The sequence below is a fragment of the Littorina saxatilis genome, linkage group LG3 (genome assembly GCF_037325665.1).
Source record: "Littorina saxatilis isolate snail1 linkage group LG3, US_GU_Lsax_2.0, whole genome shotgun sequence".
Classification (NCBI taxonomy): Eukaryota; Metazoa; Mollusca; class Gastropoda; order Littorinimorpha; family Littorinidae; genus Littorina; species Littorina saxatilis.
The window spans coordinates 1,923,766-1,944,451 of NC_090247.1; the positions used below are offsets into that span (position 1 = coordinate 1,923,766).

General features: G+C 41.0%; 1 protein-coding gene across 1 annotated transcript in view; it reads right to left on the reverse strand.

Moving 5' to 3' along the window:
• The window catches only part of LOC138961063 (rhodopsin, G0-coupled-like), a 30,405-nt gene that overhangs the window by 5,221 nt on the left and 4,498 nt on the right, over positions 1-20,686 (reverse strand). Inside the window, exons 3-4 of the mRNA XM_070332655.1 lie at positions 16,916-17,265; positions 16,606-16,632 (exon numbers count right to left, since the gene is read on the reverse strand). Coding sequence (XP_070188756.1) covers positions 16,606-16,632; positions 16,916-17,265 — 377 coding nt within the window. The remainder of the gene's footprint in view (positions 1-16,605; positions 16,633-16,915; positions 17,266-20,686) is intronic.

Below are 20,686 nucleotides of genomic sequence, written 5' to 3' on the forward strand. Positions count from 1 at the left end.
TATCATATCTATATGTTTTTGGAATCAGGAACCGACAAGAAATAAGATGAAATTGATTTTAAAACGATTTCGAAAATTAATTTTTAATCATAATTTTTATATTTTTAATTTTCAGAGCTTGTTTTTAATCCGAATATAACATATTTATATGTTTTTGGAATCAGAACACGATGAAGAATAAAATAAAAGTAATTTTGGATCGTTTTGTAAAACAATAATTGTAATTACAATTTTCAGATTTTTAATGACGAAAGTCATTAATTGATTTTTAAGCCTCCATGCTGAAATGCAATACCGAAGTCCGGCCTTTGTCGAAGATTGCTTGGCCAAAATGTCAATCAATTTGATTGAAAAATGAAGGTGTGACAGTGCCGCCTCAACTTTTACAAAAAGCCGGATATGACGTCATAAAAGACATTTATGGAAAAAATGAAAAAAATGTCTGGGGATTTCAGACCCAGGAACTCTCATGTAAAATTTAAAAAAGATCGGTCCAGTAGTTTAGTCTGAATCGCTCTACACACACACACGCACAGACACACACACACACACACACACACACACACACACACACACACACACACACACACACACACACACACACACACACACACACACACACACACACATACACCACGACCCTCGTCTCGATTCCCCCTCTATGTTAAAACATTTGAAGAAAATAAAAATACGAAAGTAGTCGAACGGAAAATAAAATATATCCAACAAATTTATGTTGAGACAGGTAGGGCTAGTACTTTTGTACAACTTAATTTAATCAGCGAAACATCATCAAAACAAAGTGTGTAGAGTATGTAAGGAAGGCAGGTATGGCAACAGATAGGTCAACAGACAACCTGATGGAGTTGAGACGCTTTTCACAAAATGATGGTTCTTTCAGCGCACACACAAAATACACACACACGCATGCCGTCTTTTGCTACAGGGCAGATGTCTGGTTATTTACTCTCTGATCTGATGCATTTGAGATAGAAAGCAAAAGAACGACAAAAAGGAAGTAGCCTAGAATGGCTCCTTAATGGAACTAGTCTAGATTTCAAAGCCTTTGGCAATACAACATGTGCGCTCCAATAGTTCATTGTTGTCTAGTTTACTTTTGGTGAGCAGCTGTCTAATTATACTAAAAAGCAATGGTTTCCCTTAGCTATTTTTTCCGAAAAGATATCGCGGTCGATCGAATCAACAAACTCGTCAACAAAATATCAATTTCATTTTGAAAATGGAGCACCATGCAACAAGAAAGAAGCGTAATGGAGATGAGCAGGAAAATGAAAAGTATTCAGGTCAAGATGAGGATTAAGGTAAAGTTTATGGTCAAAGACATAATGTTGCAAAGAAAATACAAGAGAAAACTTTGCGCACAGCACAGGCTCAAAATAGAACTCAAAAATCGGATGCTGCGAATGAGAACTATACGAATACAAAGACGAAGAAACAGCGACCTCGTATCTCTAAAAACAAGAAAAAATGGGTTTTAAATATTTTCTTGTCCATATCCTGAAGGAAGACCAAGAGTGCTTAAATCCTCGGTACAGGGAAACTGGCCTGAAATCTGCACGCACAGGCGGCGGCACAGAAACGGGAAAGTTTCAACAGCAAACATTTAAAATAAAGATAGAACAAGTCGCGTAAGGCGAAAATACAATATTTAGTCAAGTAGCTGTCGAACTCACAGAATGAAACTGAACGCAATGCCATTTTTCAGCAAGACCGTATACTCGTAGCATCGTCAGTCCACCGCTCATGGCAAAGGCAGTGAAATTGACAAGAAGAGCGGGGTAGTAGTTGCGCTAAGAAGGATAGCACGCTTTTCTGTACCTCTCTTTGTTTTAACTTTCTGAGCGTGTTTTTAATCTAAACATATCATATGTATATGTTTTTGGAATCAGGAACCGACAAGGAATAAGATGAAAGTGTTTTTAAATTGATTTGGACAATTTAATTTTGATAATAATTTTTATATATTTAATTTTCAGAGCTTGTTTTTAATCCGAATATAACATATTTATATGTTTTTGGAATCAGCAAATGATGGAGAATAAGATAAACGTAAATTTGGATCGTTTTATAAATTTTTATTTTTTTTTACAATTTTCCGATTTTTAATGACCAAAGTCATTAATTAATTTTTAAGCCACCAAGCTGAAATGCAATACCGAAGTCCGGGCTTCGTCGAAGATTACTTGACCAAAATTTCAACCAATTTGGTTGAAAAATGAGGGCGTGACAGTGCCGCCTCAACTTTCACGAAAAGCCGGATATGACGTCATCAAAGACATTTATCAAAAAAATGAAAAAAACGTTCGGGGATTTCATACCCAGGAACTCTCATGTCAAATTTCATAAAGATCGGTCCAGTAGTTTAGTCTGAATCGTTCTACACACACACACACACACACACACACACACACACACAGACACACACACACACTCACACACATACACCACGACCCTCGTCTCGATTCCCCCTCTACGTTAAAACATTTAGTCAAAACTTGACTAAATGTAAAAAAGGAAAGGTATAGATGGCTGACATGTCATCATCGACGTACTTAAATCTAAAGCAGCAGCATTACCCACCTCTTCGCCCCCCCCCCCCCCCCCAACCCCAAAAGATCAAGAAGGGCTTAATAAGTTGCTTATAAATCCGATAAGATTAACTTGGTGGAGCAATCATTCCACCGATCGATGATTTTTCTGTGAGTGGTTGGCTGGGCAAGTGTTAATTGCCAATTTAGCCTGTAAGTGTAACGCCAATTATCTGTCTCATGATGGGCGAGGTCCTCCGCAGACTCGGGTGTCCGGCAATGCAAAGGAGTGGTCATTATAACGGTGCACACGGTCAGTGGGCTACTACCGGAGTGGTCAGTGAAGATCAAATCCTTGTGGCCAGCAACTAGGCTCGATCCATTTCTGTCTTTTGCTGCAAGGCAGATATCTGGCTAAGTACTCTCTGGTGCACTTTAGACGTAAATTGTTGTTTTCACTTGGAGTCTGCTATTTCTCTGTCGCATATTGGATGCTATTTAGGAAGAGATTGCGCCAGGCATTTTCTTTACAAGTAGGAATTTTGTCTTTTACACTGACACAGGTCATGTTGATATAGTAGCTGCATGGTCAACCCCAGTCTAAAACAAAGTGATTAAGTTATGTTTGGCAAAAATAAATTAGTCAAATGAAACATAAACCGGCTTATATGCCAATATGATTCTGCCATTGTGAGATTTTACTTATTATGCCGATTTTATGTTCGATATTATGAGATTTGTAAACCAGTTGGTAACAGTAATCCCTGCTATAATATTGCATATAAGAGCATGCATGTATAACATTTTCACAGATAGACCCTTGTACAGAAAATGCAATCTGGAAATTAATATGTACAATGTACTTCTATTTTTTGTCAAGGTTTCTTTCTTCGGGTGAAAACACACAATACGAGTGCCATCCATGTTGACGGACAGGCCATCCCCGAGGCCGCTGAACTTTTGAGTTATCAGGCAAATGTCACACTCATACTGCGCACGTTCGCACAAACACCATCTGAAGCAAACAGTTTGAGGGTTGGATATTATTGCATTTGCGGCGTCTTTGATCATAGCTGTAATCTTCCTTCAAAGGACAATCACACGTATACTGTGGCCAGGAGGTGTGCAATAAAACAGAGACAGAACTCAACTGAACTAAACTGAACTTAACTTTAATTTACAAGATATTCATGGTCGGGAGCAGTTCCAAAGGAAGCAGTTCTGAAGGAGAGAGAGAGAGAGAGAGAGAGAGAGAGAGAGAGAGAGAGAGAGAGAGAGAGAGATAGAAAGAGAGACAGAGACAGAGAGAGAGAGACAGAGAGAGAGAGAGAGAGAGAGAGAGAGAGAGAGAGAGAGAGAGAGACAGACAGACAGACAGACAGACAGAGAGACAGAGAGAGACAGAGAAAGACAGAGAGATTTTTTCACGAAGAAAACTAATTTCAAGGTTGATTTGAGTTCGGAGATTGATCAGAAATATAATTTGAAGAGATTTTCTAGACTAAGAAAATAGTACGTATGTGTATGTGTGTATGAGTATGAGTATGCGTGTGTGTGTGTGTGTGTGTGTGTGTGTGTGTGTGTGTGTGTGTGTGTGTGTGCTTGTGTGTGTGCTTGTGTGTGTGTCTGTGTGTGTCTGTTTTACCACGTGCTCGTGTGTGTGTGAGAAACTCCGAACAGGTACGCTCCTCGTCGATGCAAGCTAAATACCAAAGAGCGAAATATAAAATGCTTGCAAGAGTCCCCTGTGACTTTGATTTGGGATGACATTGGCTGATTGTGTGTGCAAGTATGGACTCTAATATGTGTGTTTATCTGCGCGCAACAGAAACGATAGGGCGCATGACATTACAGAGACATCAACTTGTGTCTCCCATGCATGTATTATTTTGATATTTGTTTCCACCTGATCATTTAAGATCGAACACTTTTTGCGGTAAACAATGGCGCTATCTATCTTTACGAGCAATCTTTGAAGAAACCATGCGTATCAAAGTCTTCACAGAATCTAAGATTAAAGACCTTAGTAGCCAATGCTGTGAAATAAAATGAAAAAATACAAGTTTGATGACGCACAGTGATTTCAGAGAGAGAGAGAGAGAGAGAGAGAGAGAGAGAGAGAGAGAGAGAGAGAGAGAGAGAGAGAGAGAGAGAGAGAGAGAGAGAGAGAGAGAGAGAGAGAGAGAGAGAGAGAGAGAGAAACATTGAAACATTGAAACATTGAAACATTGAACTTTATTACAGGAAAGATAGCATTAGGTCCGTAGGACCTTTCTTACAGCTAGTCCTGATCTAAGCAAAATGGTTATAATCGAAATGGGAATACATAGGAACAAACTTTTTATGATGAAACGCAGACACACGCAATAATAGTAATATAAGAATAAGATCATTTTTTATCGACATGTGATATACAGATATACAACCATACATTATCAGAACACACACACACACATATATATACACGCACACGCACACGCACACACACACAGAAGATCAACTAACTTATAAGGCAAGCCAACATAACACGACACACTAACCAAATAAAGGATCAGGTAGCAAAGTAAAAAATAAATAAAAAAATAAAATAAAAAAAATAAAAAAACGTTCATGACCTAATATATACCATCTTAGATTATGAAGGAATCACCATGCCAATATAAAATGCAGTAATACTATCTTAGATACTAGAAGGAGTAATACACGAGAATGTATTCTTATCACACCAAGTTGACGCAAGACACATACATGCACATTTTCAGAAGGATAAAAGGCACACATACGTTTGAGCAACCAGGCACATTACATTAAAGTGATGTTTGAATGTATTTTTGCAGATGTGTTTTGAATGTTTTAAGGTTACTGGTCGATTTTAAGCATGTAGGTAGGGAGTTCCAGACATAAGCTCCCGAGTATGAAAGACTAGTTTTAAATATGTCAATGCGTGGCTTCGGGCAGGCCAGATTATGCTTGAAAGTGGAATACCGAGAAGGTGTTTATTGAAACAAGTGAGTTAGATATTCGGGTGCTTGGTCATGTAGGATCTTGTGCATGAAAACTGATTTATTAAATAAAAGCTGTTGTTTAAGTTGAGGTATATTGAGGGCTGTCAGTTTTGCGTCAGTAGTTAGTGATGGGTCAGGCAGAATGAGTTTAGCTGACCTACGATGACGAGAATTTATAGTTTTGAATAATGCATCACTACAGCCATCCCAGATGACAGAGGCATAATCAATGTGAGGTTTGATGTGGGCGTTGTAGAACATTTTTCGGGCGTCTAAAGTTATGACTGACTGAAGTTTTGAAAGTAGGAACAAATTTCTTGAAACGCGTTTACACAGATGTTCAATGTGGGAATGCCACCTAAGCTTATCATCGATAATCACGCCTAGCAGTTTGTGTTCGCTAACCTTTTCTATTGAGTTTCCGTTGATGGTGAGATCTAGTGAGAGGGGGGACAACTGATGCTTCTGGCGCGTTGTAATTACCATTGATTTAGATTTCAGAGGGTTTAGGACCATGTTGTTTTCAGAGCACCATTGTGAGATGTCTCTAAGGGTGTGCTGAAGAGATTGTTGAATATTTTCAAGACGTCTATTTTGTGTCCGTAGTGTTGTGTCATCAGCGAGCATGTGGCATTCTACTGAGTTGTCAGAGAAGTGAAGTGGAAGGTCATTAACGTAAATACAGAAAAGAATAGGACCTAAGACAGAGCCCTGGGGTACTCCATATAACACGGACTCCTCTCTTGAGTACGCACCATGTACATAGACTTGTTGCGATCGGTTTTCAAGGAAAGACTGAAAGAAAGACAGAGAGTCAGATCCATTGAGATATAGTGATAATTTGTTGAGGAGAATTTTATGATCAACGAGGTCAAAGGCCTTAGAAAAATCTAAGTATACGACCCCAGAGAGCTGGGAGGAATTTATGGCTGACAGACATTTGTCTGTCAAAAGCGAGAGCGCAGTAGAACATGAGTGGTTACTGCGGAAAGAAGAGAGAGAGAGAGAGAGAGAGAGAGAGAGAGAGAGAGAGAGAGAGAGAGAGAGAGAGAGAGAGAGAGAGAGAAAGATTGAGATAATGTAGTAACAGTGCGGTATTAATCTCTGTTCTGTAGCAGCTGTGAGGGAGTCCTGACATTTGCGAGTAACAACATTACAAGGGGAAGAAGAGGAAGTACAAGAAGTAGAAGAACAGTTTGGCAAACATGGACCGTCAATTTGTGCAGAAATGCTGCGCCCGATGAAGACAGAAAAGGGCAGACACTATTCGATTTTTGGCGCAAAACTCACAGAAATAGGCACGTAGGCAGCCTGGCCAATTGGCGGGACGTTCTTGGCTTCCACGGCTGATCGTGTTCTGTGAATATTCATCACGGAATGGAGCTCTGCCAAAAGTAGACCGTCCTTTTAAATTGGATACATTTCACAGCGGTAATCTTTGTCAAACAAACGAGATTCTTTTTGACAGAAAACATGTCACTGGCATTGCAGCGTTGCTGTCCGTAGGACATATGTACCTTCGTTTCAACATGATCAGAAGACCTAAAAATACAGACAGGGATGTTGAGAGGATTTGATTTTTTCCCCAGCCAATTTGCTGAAATGGACATATAAGTTTCGTCAATGTTCTGACGTTTAGGCAGTCTTTGAGGTTCTCTTTTAATCAGCATGAAAAATGTTCCGCAGATCTGCCAAAATGCGGGGACTGTTTATGCCGATTTTGAAGTCGTTTCGGCGTTATGTCGAATGCAAACGCAAAATGAGATCTCTGTATACTGTTGCATTTTCTGTGGAAGAAGAAGAAGAAGAAGAAGAAGAAGAAGAAGAAGAAGAAGAAGAAGAAGAAGAAGACAAAGAAGAAGGAAAGAGAGAGAGACAGACAGCCAGACAGACAGACAGACAGACATACAGACAGAGACAGAGAGTGAGAAAGCAATAGACACATAATAACGGTGCTATCAACCCCCTCCACACACAAACACACACACACACACACAACACTGCAAGTAAAACATATCCCCCAGCAAAACAACAAAAAACAAAAGAGGAAAATTTTTTTTTATTCTTTTGGACGCCCTGCATTTCACTCTTTTCAATGTCAGATATATGTCTCTTCGAACTTTGCAAAAGGAATTAAACAATCCTATAACTGCACAATTTCACGGGGGAAAAAAAGAGGAAAAAAAACCGAGTATGTAATTCAAAATAAAAGTTCCCCGAAGTTATCTAAAGAAAGAAACAAAAAATAACCCAGAGAAAGAGAATTGTTGTTTGGTCTTGTTTCTGAGCCATTATCTCCCTACTTCCTGTTGTCGTTGTTTCTTTGTTTCTTTTTTCTCCACTTCTTCTTTTCTTGAAGTGTACATGTACTCCGCGGCAAGAGAAAGTGCAACCTTTTCAATTCTACTTCAAACTTCAATATATTATTCATTATTTGTATGTTCCACCAAAGTATGATATTGTATGAATATCCCGAAAGCTGTTTCTCTACGAGATTGCAATGTTATACGAGATCTGTGTCAAATGTCATATTTTGGTCAATAATATAAATATCTTTTATGTTTCGATCAATTTTTGTTGGAATTATTCTTTTTGTTTGTTTGTTACGATTGAACGGATACAAACATCCCCTCTTTTGTAAGTTTCGGCCAGCTGCTTCAAAACGTGTTTGAGTCGGCCTCTGACATCACACGGCTAAAAGAGGAGAAATTCAGTGTTCAATCGATACAATTGTTAATGTGTAAAAACGGCACCCCGATGTGCACGTGCACTTTTGCAAATTTCTCGCCGTATGAGCCCTTTTCGTCAAAACAGAAGCTACCCCGTTGGAATTTACTACGACATCACAGAAAATCATATGCATAACAAATACCTCCCCCTCACACACACACACACACACACACACACACACACACACACACACACACACACACACACACAAACACACACAAAGAAATATGAGTCCGCTGTGCATAACCCATTTCTGAGAGCTAGCAGTATAGCATAAAACATCAAAAAAAGTCTACAGCGCTCACATCACGAACACGCTGTAACTGAGTACAAATAGCAATCTCAGCGAGATACCACAGTACATTGGTGGAAATCAAGTCACGCCGAGCACTAAGTGGGGTACAATACAATTCGCTTCCCTTCAAGACTGTGGCCTGTCTATCACATTTTCTGAAATCCCGCTGTTGGCCTTCTTGTTTCCCATCCTGATTGATACATCTACCCTCACCCACCCCCTCTCTCTATACATCTACCCTCACCCACCCCCTCTCTCTCTCAAATGTCTTGCACTTCCATCCCAAAACTATTTCGCAATGTGCTTGCTTTGACGGATTGAGAAATAAAGTGGCATAGTGCTCAGAGCGCGTGCCCTTTACGCTGGCGGACCGGGTACGATCCCCACACGAATACACATATTCCACTGATTTGGCCCAGCGCCGTAGATCAGACGCCGGTGTAACACGAGAAAATGACTCCCACGAGATTTTTACTCCGGAGTAAACATTTCGTACGAAAAACTTACTCCCTTTACGAAAAAAGCACTCCCCCATTGCACGAGAAAATTACTCCCCAAGACAGGTGAGTTCCGAGTAAACATTTCGTTCAAAAATGTTACTCCCCTGGCGAATAAATAACGAATAAATTACTTCACCCCAACACGAGCAATTTAACTTCCCATGCCAGGTGTACGAAATTTTTACTCCCTTGTCCCCTGTTAGTCTTGGTGGTGGAAGGGGTGGAAGGAGGGTAGCGCGACATTCGTGTGCGCGAGATCACTTATTGGCATTATCCCTTCGCCCGCATCCCATTTTTGCGTACGAGATTTTTACTGGAAGTAAAACAAATAAAGAGTACAAATTTCGTGGAGGGAGTAATTTTTTCGTGCCGTGGGGAGTTCTTTTCTCGTACAAAAAGTGTACTCGGAGTAAGAATTTCGTACGAAATATTTACTCCGGAGTAAATTTTTCGTGGAGTAAAAATTTCGTGTTACACCGGCCTCCCAAGCAGAAGGTCGTGGTTTCGAACCCCGGCCGCGCCTGTTGGGTTTAAGGATCGAGATTTTTCCGATCTCCCAAGTGCAGACTTAATTAACTAGTGCCTTATCCTCCTTCGTGTGTCCACGCAGAACAATACCAAGTGCTAACGGAAAGTATCATGTAATTCACGTCACAGTTTGGTGGATTATATAAACACGAAAATACCAAGCATGCATCCCCCGAAAACGGCGTATGGCTGCCCGAAAGATTGAGATCTATCATACCGTAACAATGGACCACAAAAAGCTGAACTTACAGCCGACATCACCTATAGCAGACAGCAATTACTTGCATGCTTATAAGCAAACTTAAATTAGTATGTACCGTAAAGTACCTTGTAAGCGCCCACCCCCCCTGTGCACCAATCCCGACCCAAAGTAGGGGGTGGGCGCTTACTAGGTACTACACCCTATGCACGAGCAGTTTTCAGTAAGAAATGTGATCTTTGATCACTTCGTAATCATATCTTCTTTCATTTTTCATCTTCCATTTTTTTTCTTGTTCGTATTGTCATTAGAAGAGCTTGGGGAGACAAATGTCGTCACATCCTTTTCTTGTCTGCAGAGGTGCCGCTGTCGGCCGCACTGTGTCTCTGTTTCCCTTGAACAAGGGGTACGTCTTCTGGATATGGGCAGCAGTCTATTTTACTTGGCCAAAGACTGTTTTCGGCAGAAAGAGAGAGAGAGAGAGAGAGAGAGAGAGAGAGAGAGAGAGAGAGAGAGAGAGAGAGAGAGAGAGGAGGGGGAGTATTGTGTGTGTGGGTGTGTGTGTGTGTGTGTGTGTGTGTGTGTGTGTGTGTGTGTGTGTGTGTGTGAGTGTGTGCGTTTCCATTGGCGTTATTATCCAAATAGTCAAGAGCTGACAGCTTAAATGCAACGGTGTACGATTTGATCCGCGGCATCTTGTAATCATTGACTTGCAGGCGTTTAGATCCAAGGCGTCAGTGCAGACACACGTGATAGGGTTTGCAAGAAAGGGAAATCATTCACAAAACTAGCAGATCAAGTGCGGAATGTGTATTTCCCCTGATTTCAATGGTGTAAAGTGGGGGGTGGGCGCTTGCAAGGTACTATACCTATGCACGGTTTTGGACTAAAAGTGGGGGGTGGGCGCTTACTCGATACTGGGCGCTTACAAGGTACTTTACGGTACTTCCTTTTGATACGACTGCAAAAGCGATCTACCGAAATGGAGCTGTGACAAATCACATCACCCATTTACCCATCACTGGCTCCCGGAAACTGCCAAAGACTGAAATAAAATCCCTCTCTGCGCAGAATCGCAATTACCGGGTGTTGCGTCAAAATAATTATGTGCTACGGCCGGAGGATGTCTCAAGAAGTGGTCTGTGACATAATGCGAATCCTTTTTTTTTCTCTCTCGCGATAAAGATTTCTAGGACACTTCTTTATCTCTCCGGTCTGACAACTAAATAAGCCAGCATGCCTAATAGCTTTCTTTCCCTAAAGTACGCGCAATTCATACATGGAACTAGGACAGTGAATATCGTAGGGCTTAGTGCTGGCAACGCAACACAGAATAGGACGTAATTTCAGTGTTCTTTATACGAAGAGATTTTTGAAGACGATAAAGTGCCCCCTGATATAACCTCTGAATATTATGCCATGTAAGAGCTCAGCTCATTTGTTCTCTTGATATGGCCCATCTACTCTGGGTCGTGTTTCACTTCATATCTGTCCCACATTTGCAAATTCAGCCAGTTTACCCTAGATGTCATATCTCCAATGCCAAAATGGTACACATACATTCTATGGGCATTTTCATGCGATACTTTGAGATGAGCATCCTTGCTTTGTGCCAGGGTTACGCAGTCGTTACCCTTGTATGAGCAATTGCTCTGCAGGAGTTGTCTGCCTTAAGGGATGTGCTATTTTGAGCTCAGTGGATCAATGGGTATGAGATACCTGTGGAAATTGGAGAACTGTCTGTAGTAGGGTCTGACGGCTGTTTTCCACTGGTATGCTCTTGCAAACTGTAGTGCTTTGTAACGCAGGTTTTTCATAGGGCTTTTATTTTGTCTAAACTCAGCCCTGCTGGATTGAATTGGTCTCTAACGTAATTAGAGTTCAGTGCACTAGGTCACAATGAACGTAAGCATTTGCATTCAGGCAGGCCTGTTAATGGTCAATGTGTGGCAGGGACGGGGGTGGGGGTGGCGGCCCTCAAAAATGGGAAGAATAGGAAGCAAGGTCGTCAGGTTTATCCTCACAGAACTTTGAAGACAGTACAGCAGTTCAAAGCTTATAGATACTGTTGTTAGATTTTTTGTTATCAAAGTGCAAAGGACAGTGGGAAGTAAAATTTGAAATATTCATGAAAAAGCAGTATTTCTGAAACAAGCTAAATGACAATGAACATGCCTGTCGGTTGTAGCTGTATGACCCTAAGTAGAAAAACAACTCTTTATTTACTCGGGGAAATATTAACTCAGGTCTGTAATACTAATGATGCTTACGGAGAGAGATTGTCGTGACTAATTCAAAGAAAAGAACACAAGCCAAATTGAGAATGCATACATCCAAGAGTTAAACACAAGCACACTTTACGCAGGGAAAACTACATGGATGTCGTGTACAATTCAAAGATCAGGGAAAACTACATGGATGTCGTGTACAATTCAAAGATCAGGGAAAACTACATGGATGTCGTGTACAATTCAAAGATCAGGGAAAACTACATGGATGTCGAGTATAATTCAAAGATCAGGGAAAACTACATGAATGTCGTGTACAATTCAAAGATCAGGGAAAACTACATGAATGTCGTGTATAATTCAAAGATCAGGGAAAACTACATGGATGTCGTGTACAATTCAAAGATCAGGGAAAACTACATGGATGTCGTGTATCATTCAAAGATCAGGGAAAACTACATGGATGTCGTGTACAATTCAAAGATCAGGGAAAACTACATGGATGTCGTGTACAATTCAAAGATCAGGGAAAACTACATGGATGTCGTGTACAATTCAAAGATCAGGGAAAACTACATGGATGTCGTGTACAATTCAAAGATCAGGGAAAACTACATGGATGTGTACAATTCAAAGATCAGGGAAAACTACATGGATGTGTACAATTCAAAGATCAGGGAAAACTACATGGATGTGTACAATTCAAAGATCAGGGAAAACTACATGGATGTGTACAATTCAAAGATCAGGGAAAACTACATGGATGTGTACAATTCAAAGATCAGGGAAAACTACATGGATGTGTACAATTCAAAGATCAGGGAAAACTACATGGATGTCGTGTACAATTCAAAGATCAGGGAAAACTACATGGATGTCGTGTACAATTCAAAGATCAGGGAAAACTACATGGATGTCGTGTACAATTCAAAGATCAGGGAAAACTACATGGATGTGTACAATTCAAAGATCAGGGAAAACTACATGGATGTGTACAATTCAAAGATCAGGGAAAACTACATGGATGTCGTGTACAATTCAAAGATCAGGGAAAACTACATGGATGTCGTGTACAATTCAAAGATCAGGGAAAACTACATGGATGTGTACAATTCAAAGATCAGGGAAAACTACATGGATGTGTACAATTCAAAGATCAGGGAAAACTACATGGATGTCGTGTACAATTCAAAGATCAGGGAAAACTACATGGATGTCGTGTACAATTCAAAGATCAGGGAAAACTACATGGATGTCGTGTATAATTCAAAGATCAGGGAAAACTACATGGATGTGTACAATTCAAAGATCAGGGAAAACTACATGGATGTGTACAATTCAAAGATCAGGGAAAACTACATGGATGTCGTGTATAATTCAAAGATCAGGGAAAACTACATGGATGTCGTGTACAATTCAAAGATCAGGGAAAACTACATGGATGTCGTGTACAATTCAAAGATCAGGGAAAACTACATGGATGTCGTGTACAATTCAAAGATCAGGGAAAACTACATGGATGTCGTGTATCATTCAAAGATCAGGGAAAACTACATGGATGTCGTGTACAATTCAAAGATCAGGGAAAACTACATGGATGTCGTGTACAATTCAAAGATCAGGGAAAACTACATGGATGTCGTGTACAATTCAAAGATCAGGGAAAACTACATGGATGTCGTGTACAATTCAAAGATCAGGGAAAACTACATGGATGTGTACAATTCAAAGATCAGGGAAAACTACATGGATGTCGTGTACAATTCAAAGATCAGGGAAAACTACATGGATGTCGTGTACAATTCAAAGATCAGGGAAAACTACATGGATGTCGTGTACAATTCAAAGATCAGGGAAAACTACATGGATGTGTACAATTCAAAGATCAGGGAAAACTACATGGATGTCGTGTACAATTCAAAGATCAGGGAAAACTACATGGATGTCGTGTACAATTCAAAGATCAGGGAAAACTACATGGATGTCGTGTATAATTCAAAGATCAGGGAAAACTACATGGATGTCGTGTACAATTCAAAGATCAGGGAAAACTACATGGATGTCGTGCACAATTCAAAGATCAGGGAAAACTACATGGATGTCGTGTATAATTCAAAGATCAGCAACCAGACTAAGAACATAAACATAAAAGAATTCAAAATCGCCGATTATGCACAGGCAATCATAAATATACCGTCATCGCCGACCTTCTCTCTCAATGCCGTTTTCCAGTCGGTCACATGCTACACCGTTGAAAGTATAAACATACACATAACCATGATTGCAAAAATTTTACTGTTGCAATAATTTGAAAATGTGAACATGTCCGCGCGCAATTTAATGATGCAACATTACTTTTGGTCGAGAAGCATGCAATTTCATGCAAAATGAGGGAAATTTCAGGAAGTTAAGAATGGGAAACAAAAAGGTGTGATATGACATGACATTCTTTCTCTTTTTCTCTCGCTCCCTCTCACTCACTCTCTCTCTGCTCGAATTGCACACAGCCCCTCTCTCACAAAAAAGACATGCACCTGTTTCCAGGCAATATTCGCATTTTATACACACATCCGTTCGCTCGGTTTTATTTCCATTCTTTGAACGCATAACTATGAGGCTACGATATTTCTATGTCTGAAATGAAAGTGGGTCATTTTCAATTTCTTCTTCTACTTTCTTTGTTCGCCCTTGCACCATTTGTTGTATGTGATTTAACATTGCTTTTATCCAAACGATTTCATCTTCCAGTTGGGGCTGATATGAACAAACCTAATGTCATGTTCCAGTTGGGGCTGATATGTCATGTTCCAGTTGGGGCTGATATGTCATGTTCCAGTTGGGGCTGATATGTCATGTTCCAGTTGGGGCTGATATGTCATGTTCCAGTTGGGGCTGATATGTCATGTTCCAGTTGGGGCTGATATGTCATGTTCCAGTTGGGGCTGATATGTCATGTTCCAGTTGGGGCTGATATGTCATGTTCCAGTTGGGGCTGATATGAAAACACCTAATGCATGTAAAAGCTGGGACGTGTTTTGGGGAAATATATCTTTTTACTACATTCTGCAGCCCCCCCCCCCCCCCCCCCCCTCCCCATCCTTTTACGTTGGTTGTCATGTTATTGTGTGTCTCTAGGTTTGTATGGTCAGAAGAGCGTGCGTGCGTTTTGAATGTGTGCGTGCGTGCGTGCGTGGGTACGTGCGTGGGCGGAGTGTGTGTGTGTGTGTGTGTGTGTGTGTGTGTGTGTGTGTGTGTGTGTGTGTGTGTGTGTTGAAGTCGATGGGTAGCAGGTGAATTCAGTTAGAAACAAAGAAGTCAAGGCCAGCGCGAGCGTCAAAACAACAAAACTTCCTGCTTCCTGACACCAGATAACAAGAGAGTTTGTCGGCGTGGGGGTGCAAATGAAAGCATGAAAAACATGATGGAGGAGGGAGGGATAGTGTTCTCGAGGAAGGTAATTCGAAGGGAAGAATAACAAATCGCTGTTATTTTACAATTATCATCTAGGGTACGTTGATACGTAACATTGTTTTTGCATTCCCTCAGACATCCACACCGGCACACTCGTACACACGCACGCAAGCATACGCGGAAACACACACACACACACACACACACGCACGCACACACACACACACACACGCACACACACACACACACGCACACACACACACACACGCACACACACACGCACACACACACACACGCACACACACACACACACACACACACGCACACACACACACACACACACACACGCGCACACACACACACACACACACACACACACACACACACACACACACACACACACACACACACACTCTGATAAGACACATCAGATGTCCTCATTCACATCTCCTTATGCTACAAGACGTTTTCCAACCCAGCAGTTGTTCGCCACCCACTGTCTCTCCACTAAAAGATGCCCCAAGACTTACTTCAATACAAAGGGTCGTGTTCTTCCCTCGTTTTTCCAACCTCATGACTTGTCCAAACTCTAATACAACTTGTTGGGTAACAAACAACACATATATAAGCCTATGTATATGAAAGCCAACCTACAATTGAGAAAAGAGACAAAGTGTTGCTCGCCTCACTAGCCCGAGAAAAATGTCCCTCTTTCTCTTTGCTGCGCTGCCCGCAGAACCCCTCCGCGCGGTGGTGCTCCCCGACACCTCGTACGTAGGTTGAATTGAGAATACACCTTCTCACCTATCCGTCTTAACGGTATTGATGCCAGGTTACTTCCTTCTAGTCTACCAGCAGACATGCAGCTACAGCTCTTGTTCCTCTCCTTGTCCCAACTTCCTGACTTCCCCAAACTCTCATACCACTCCAAGAAACAACGCTCACGGCTCAAATTACAAATGAGCGCGAGCGAATATTGTACACACGAGTACACAGGAGAGCCATATCACACTTGTGACTTCACTTTCGGTTTCCATTCTGTGGTACCAAGTCAAACAATTAAACCATAGCAACACGTACCTACACATAAATATTTTTCATATACATTAATTTAATAATTACATTACATAAATTAATACATTAACACAATACTCCCTCACCTTTGTAACTTCTCTCTGCGTCTCCACCTTGTGAAATAAATTCATATACATTAATTTAATAATTACATTAAATAAATTCATACATTAACACAATACTCCCTCACCTTTGTAACTTCTCTCTCCGTCTCCACCTTGTGAAATAAATTCATATAAATTATTTTAATAATTACATTAATAAATTCATACATTAACACAATACTCCCTCACCTTTGTAACTTCTCTCTCCGTCTCCACCTTGTGAAATAAATTCATATAAATTATTTTAATAATTACATTAATAAATTCATACATTAACACAATACTCCCTCACCTTTGTAACTTCTCTCTCCGTCTCCACCTTGTGATGCCACAATACCTCCTCCAGTTTCACGAGGCTGCTATTCTTCCTCGCCCCAAACGTCAGCGTCCGCGACTTGTGCAGAATGCAGGAGTAGCAGAAGCAGATGACGACCAAGTGCAGGACATAGCACACCAGGATTGTCAACACGATGTAGCTGGAGTCTTTGAAGTTGGTCGAGTTCCAGTCTATCGTGCAGGATGTCATGAAGGGTTCGTAAACGTAGCTGTTCCAGCCCAGTAAAGGCAGGGCGGTCCATATGACAGCGTGCACCCATGCCATGACTAGCACTGGTCTGGCGGTGTCGGCCTTTAACAGGTGGTCTGGAACAACCAAAGACAGAACAAAACGTTATGTAAAGGAGGTCTGGACGGGTTCTGGAACACAGCTGTTCCAGCCCAGTAAAGGCAGGGCGGTCCATATGACTGCGTGCACCCATGCCATGACTAGCACTGGCCTGGCGGTGTCGGCCTTTAACAGGTGGTCTGGAACAACCGAAGACAGAACAAAACGTTATATAGAGGATGTCTGGAAAGGTTCTGGAACAAGGCTGCTCCTGACTATCACTGGCCTTGTGGTGTATGGATGGAAAGTAAAGTCAGTGATGAGGAAACAGAAAGAACGTGGTTTTGAAAGGAAGTCTGGGAGGGGTTTTGGACCTAGCCGTACCAGCCCAAGAGGCTGCGTGTATCCTTGCCGTGTCTAGCAAAGCGAGCTTCGTAAGGTCGACTTCCCGAAGTCCGCTTCTCCTGATTAATAGTATGCTTAACATTGGCCTTGCTGTGTCTGCATTTAACAGGTGGTCTGAATAAAGTACAGAAAATAGCAGAGTCGTTTTCCAGGGGGTTCTTAATTTTTTTCGCATGACAAAGATATTTTAGCCTGATGATTCAAGCAGGGGATGTCTGTATGACTATACGTAAAACCATGTTTTGAAGAGCACTCGTTTTTCTGTTTCAAGCGGTCTTGAAGGTGTTGTGATTGAAGCAAGGAAAGGGTTCCCAAACAGGACTCGGGAGTTAAGTTGTCAAACATGATATAATTGTGACTGCTTGAAGTCAGTTGATAACTACTGGCCTCCAGTGTGTCATGGAAAGTAAAGTAAGTGCAGACAAATTACAGAAGATAAGTGGTTTTGAAAGGAAGTCTGGAAAGGTTCTGGGAAGTAGATGTTTATGTGACCGTGTGCACCCTTGTCATGGCGAAGATTGGACAGAAAACGACGGATTGGACGACGGATTGGACAGAAAACGACGGATTGGACAGAAAACGACGGATTGGACAGAAAACGACGGATTGGACAGAAAACGACGGATTGTTTCTGAAAGGAGTACGTCTAATTGGGTTTGAAAATGTTTCTGTTTAGTTTTAGACGGTAGCTAAGGAAAATGTCGATTAAATATAGTAACCACTATTTTAAAACCTTACATAAGCAGATATCCCCAAACAACAACAACAACAACAACAACAAGAACAACAAGAACAACAACTACAACAAAAATAACAAAAACAACACCAACAACAAAAACCGAATCATGATTACGCCAATGACAAGTTTTCCACACAATAAACTGTTTCGATCGGTAGTTTTGTTCTCAGAAAGGTATTACATGCATTGGGGATATTTCTGTTTGTGTCGAAAACCAGATTTTCAATATCCTTTTAAAGCAATAAAAAAGCCAGACAGAGACAGACACTTTAGCGGTGTTATTCGTTTCTTTAGGAAGTTATACAGGCTCCAGAAACGGTGGCATTTCGTGCTCTAATAAGTCCAAAGCTGTGAGTGTTTTTTTTCTCTCACTCATTGGCACGTGCATTATTGAAACCCAGTGGGTGCGGTCTCCGAATATGTTGGGTCTATATGAATGCGCACTAAATGCTGTAGAGCCAGTATTTTGTGTGACTACAAAAAGAAAGAGAATACACTGGGGACAACAAAGAAAAGATCAATAACTGGCACGAAAGAAGCTATGCGCATTGTGTATGGAATAAATCCAAAATGGCACGCGAACAAGCTTCAAAGGCGCCTTCATCCACTTGTCGAAGATTGTGTACGCTGCCATCGTTGTGACCAGGCTTTTACATGGGATAAAAACATCTACTCCCATTAGGCATATAACAACCATCTACTCCCATTAGGCATATAACAACCATCTACTCCCATTAGGCATATAACAACCATCTACTCCCATTAGGCATATAACAACCATCTACTCCCATTAGGCATATAACAACCATCTACTCCCATTAGGCATATAACAACCATCTACTCCCATTAGGCATATAACAACCATCTACTCCCATTAGGCATATAACAACCATCTACTCCCATTAGGCATATAACAACCATCTACTCCCATTAGGCATATAACAACCATCTACTCCCATTAGGCATATAACAACCATCTACTCCCATTAGGCATATAACAACCATCTACTCCCATTAGGCATATAACAACCATCTAATCCCATTAGGCATATTTACAACCATCTACTCCCATTAGGCATATAACAACCATCTAATCCCATTAGGCATATAACAACCATCTAATCCCATTAGGCATATAACAACCATCTAATCCCATTAGGCATATAACAACCATCTAATCCCATTAGGCATATAACAACCATCTACTTCCATTAGGCATATAACAACCATCTACTCCCATTAGGCATATAACAACCATCTAATCCCATTAGGCATATAACAACCATCTACTTCCATTAGGCATATAACAACCATCTACTCCCATTAGGCATATAACAACCATCTACTCCCATTAGGCATATAACAACCATCTACTCCCATTAGGCATATAACAACCATCTAATCCCATTAGGCATATAACAACCATCTAATCCCATTAGGCATATTTACAACCATCTAGAACCTTGCTGCTTTCTGTGCAGAATCAGGATTCTTGTTGGAATTACCTTCGTAACTGTCACCTGTGCCAATCTGCAAAATTAATTCAGAAAAAATCCCATGCTGCTAAAAAAAGCAGCCTGGCTGTTTATTTTTGGTATGTGTCCAAAGATGCTCTTATACAAGAAGAAAGGCTCTTTCAAAATCTGAGCTCTAACTTTCACACTTCAAATCGCTGTTAGGGGGGACAGCGACAGGGACAGAGAAACAAATATAGAGACAGAGACATTGACAGAAAGCCAAAGAGAGATTGATTGATTGATTGATTGATTAAACTTTATTACAGAAGGATGGAGATTTTAGGCATTGCCTAGTCTTACAATCTGTCCTTGCAAACAAAGACGAGAAGAGAGAGAGAGAGAGAGAGAGAGAGAGAGAGAGAGAGAGAGAGAGAGAGAGAGAGAGAGAGAGAGAGAGAGAGAGAGAGAGAGAGAGAGAGAGGGGGGCAGACAGACAGAAACAAAGACAGACAGAGAGAGAGCCAGCCAGCCTGCCAGCCAGACAGAGACAGACAGCGACTGACAGAGATAGAAAGTGACAGACAGAGAAAGAGAGGAGATACTCACGGTATTTAGGTTTACAGACAGAGAAAGAGAGGAGATACTCACGGTATTTAGGTTTACGGACAGAGAAAGAGAGAAGATACTCACGGTATTTAGGTTTACAGACAGAGAAAGAGAGAAGATACTCACGGTATTTAGGTTTACAGACAGAGAAAGAGAGAAGATACTCACGGTATTTAGGTTTACAGACAGAGAAAGAGAGAAGATACTCACGGTATTTAGGTTTACAGACAGAGAAAGAGAGGAGATACTCAC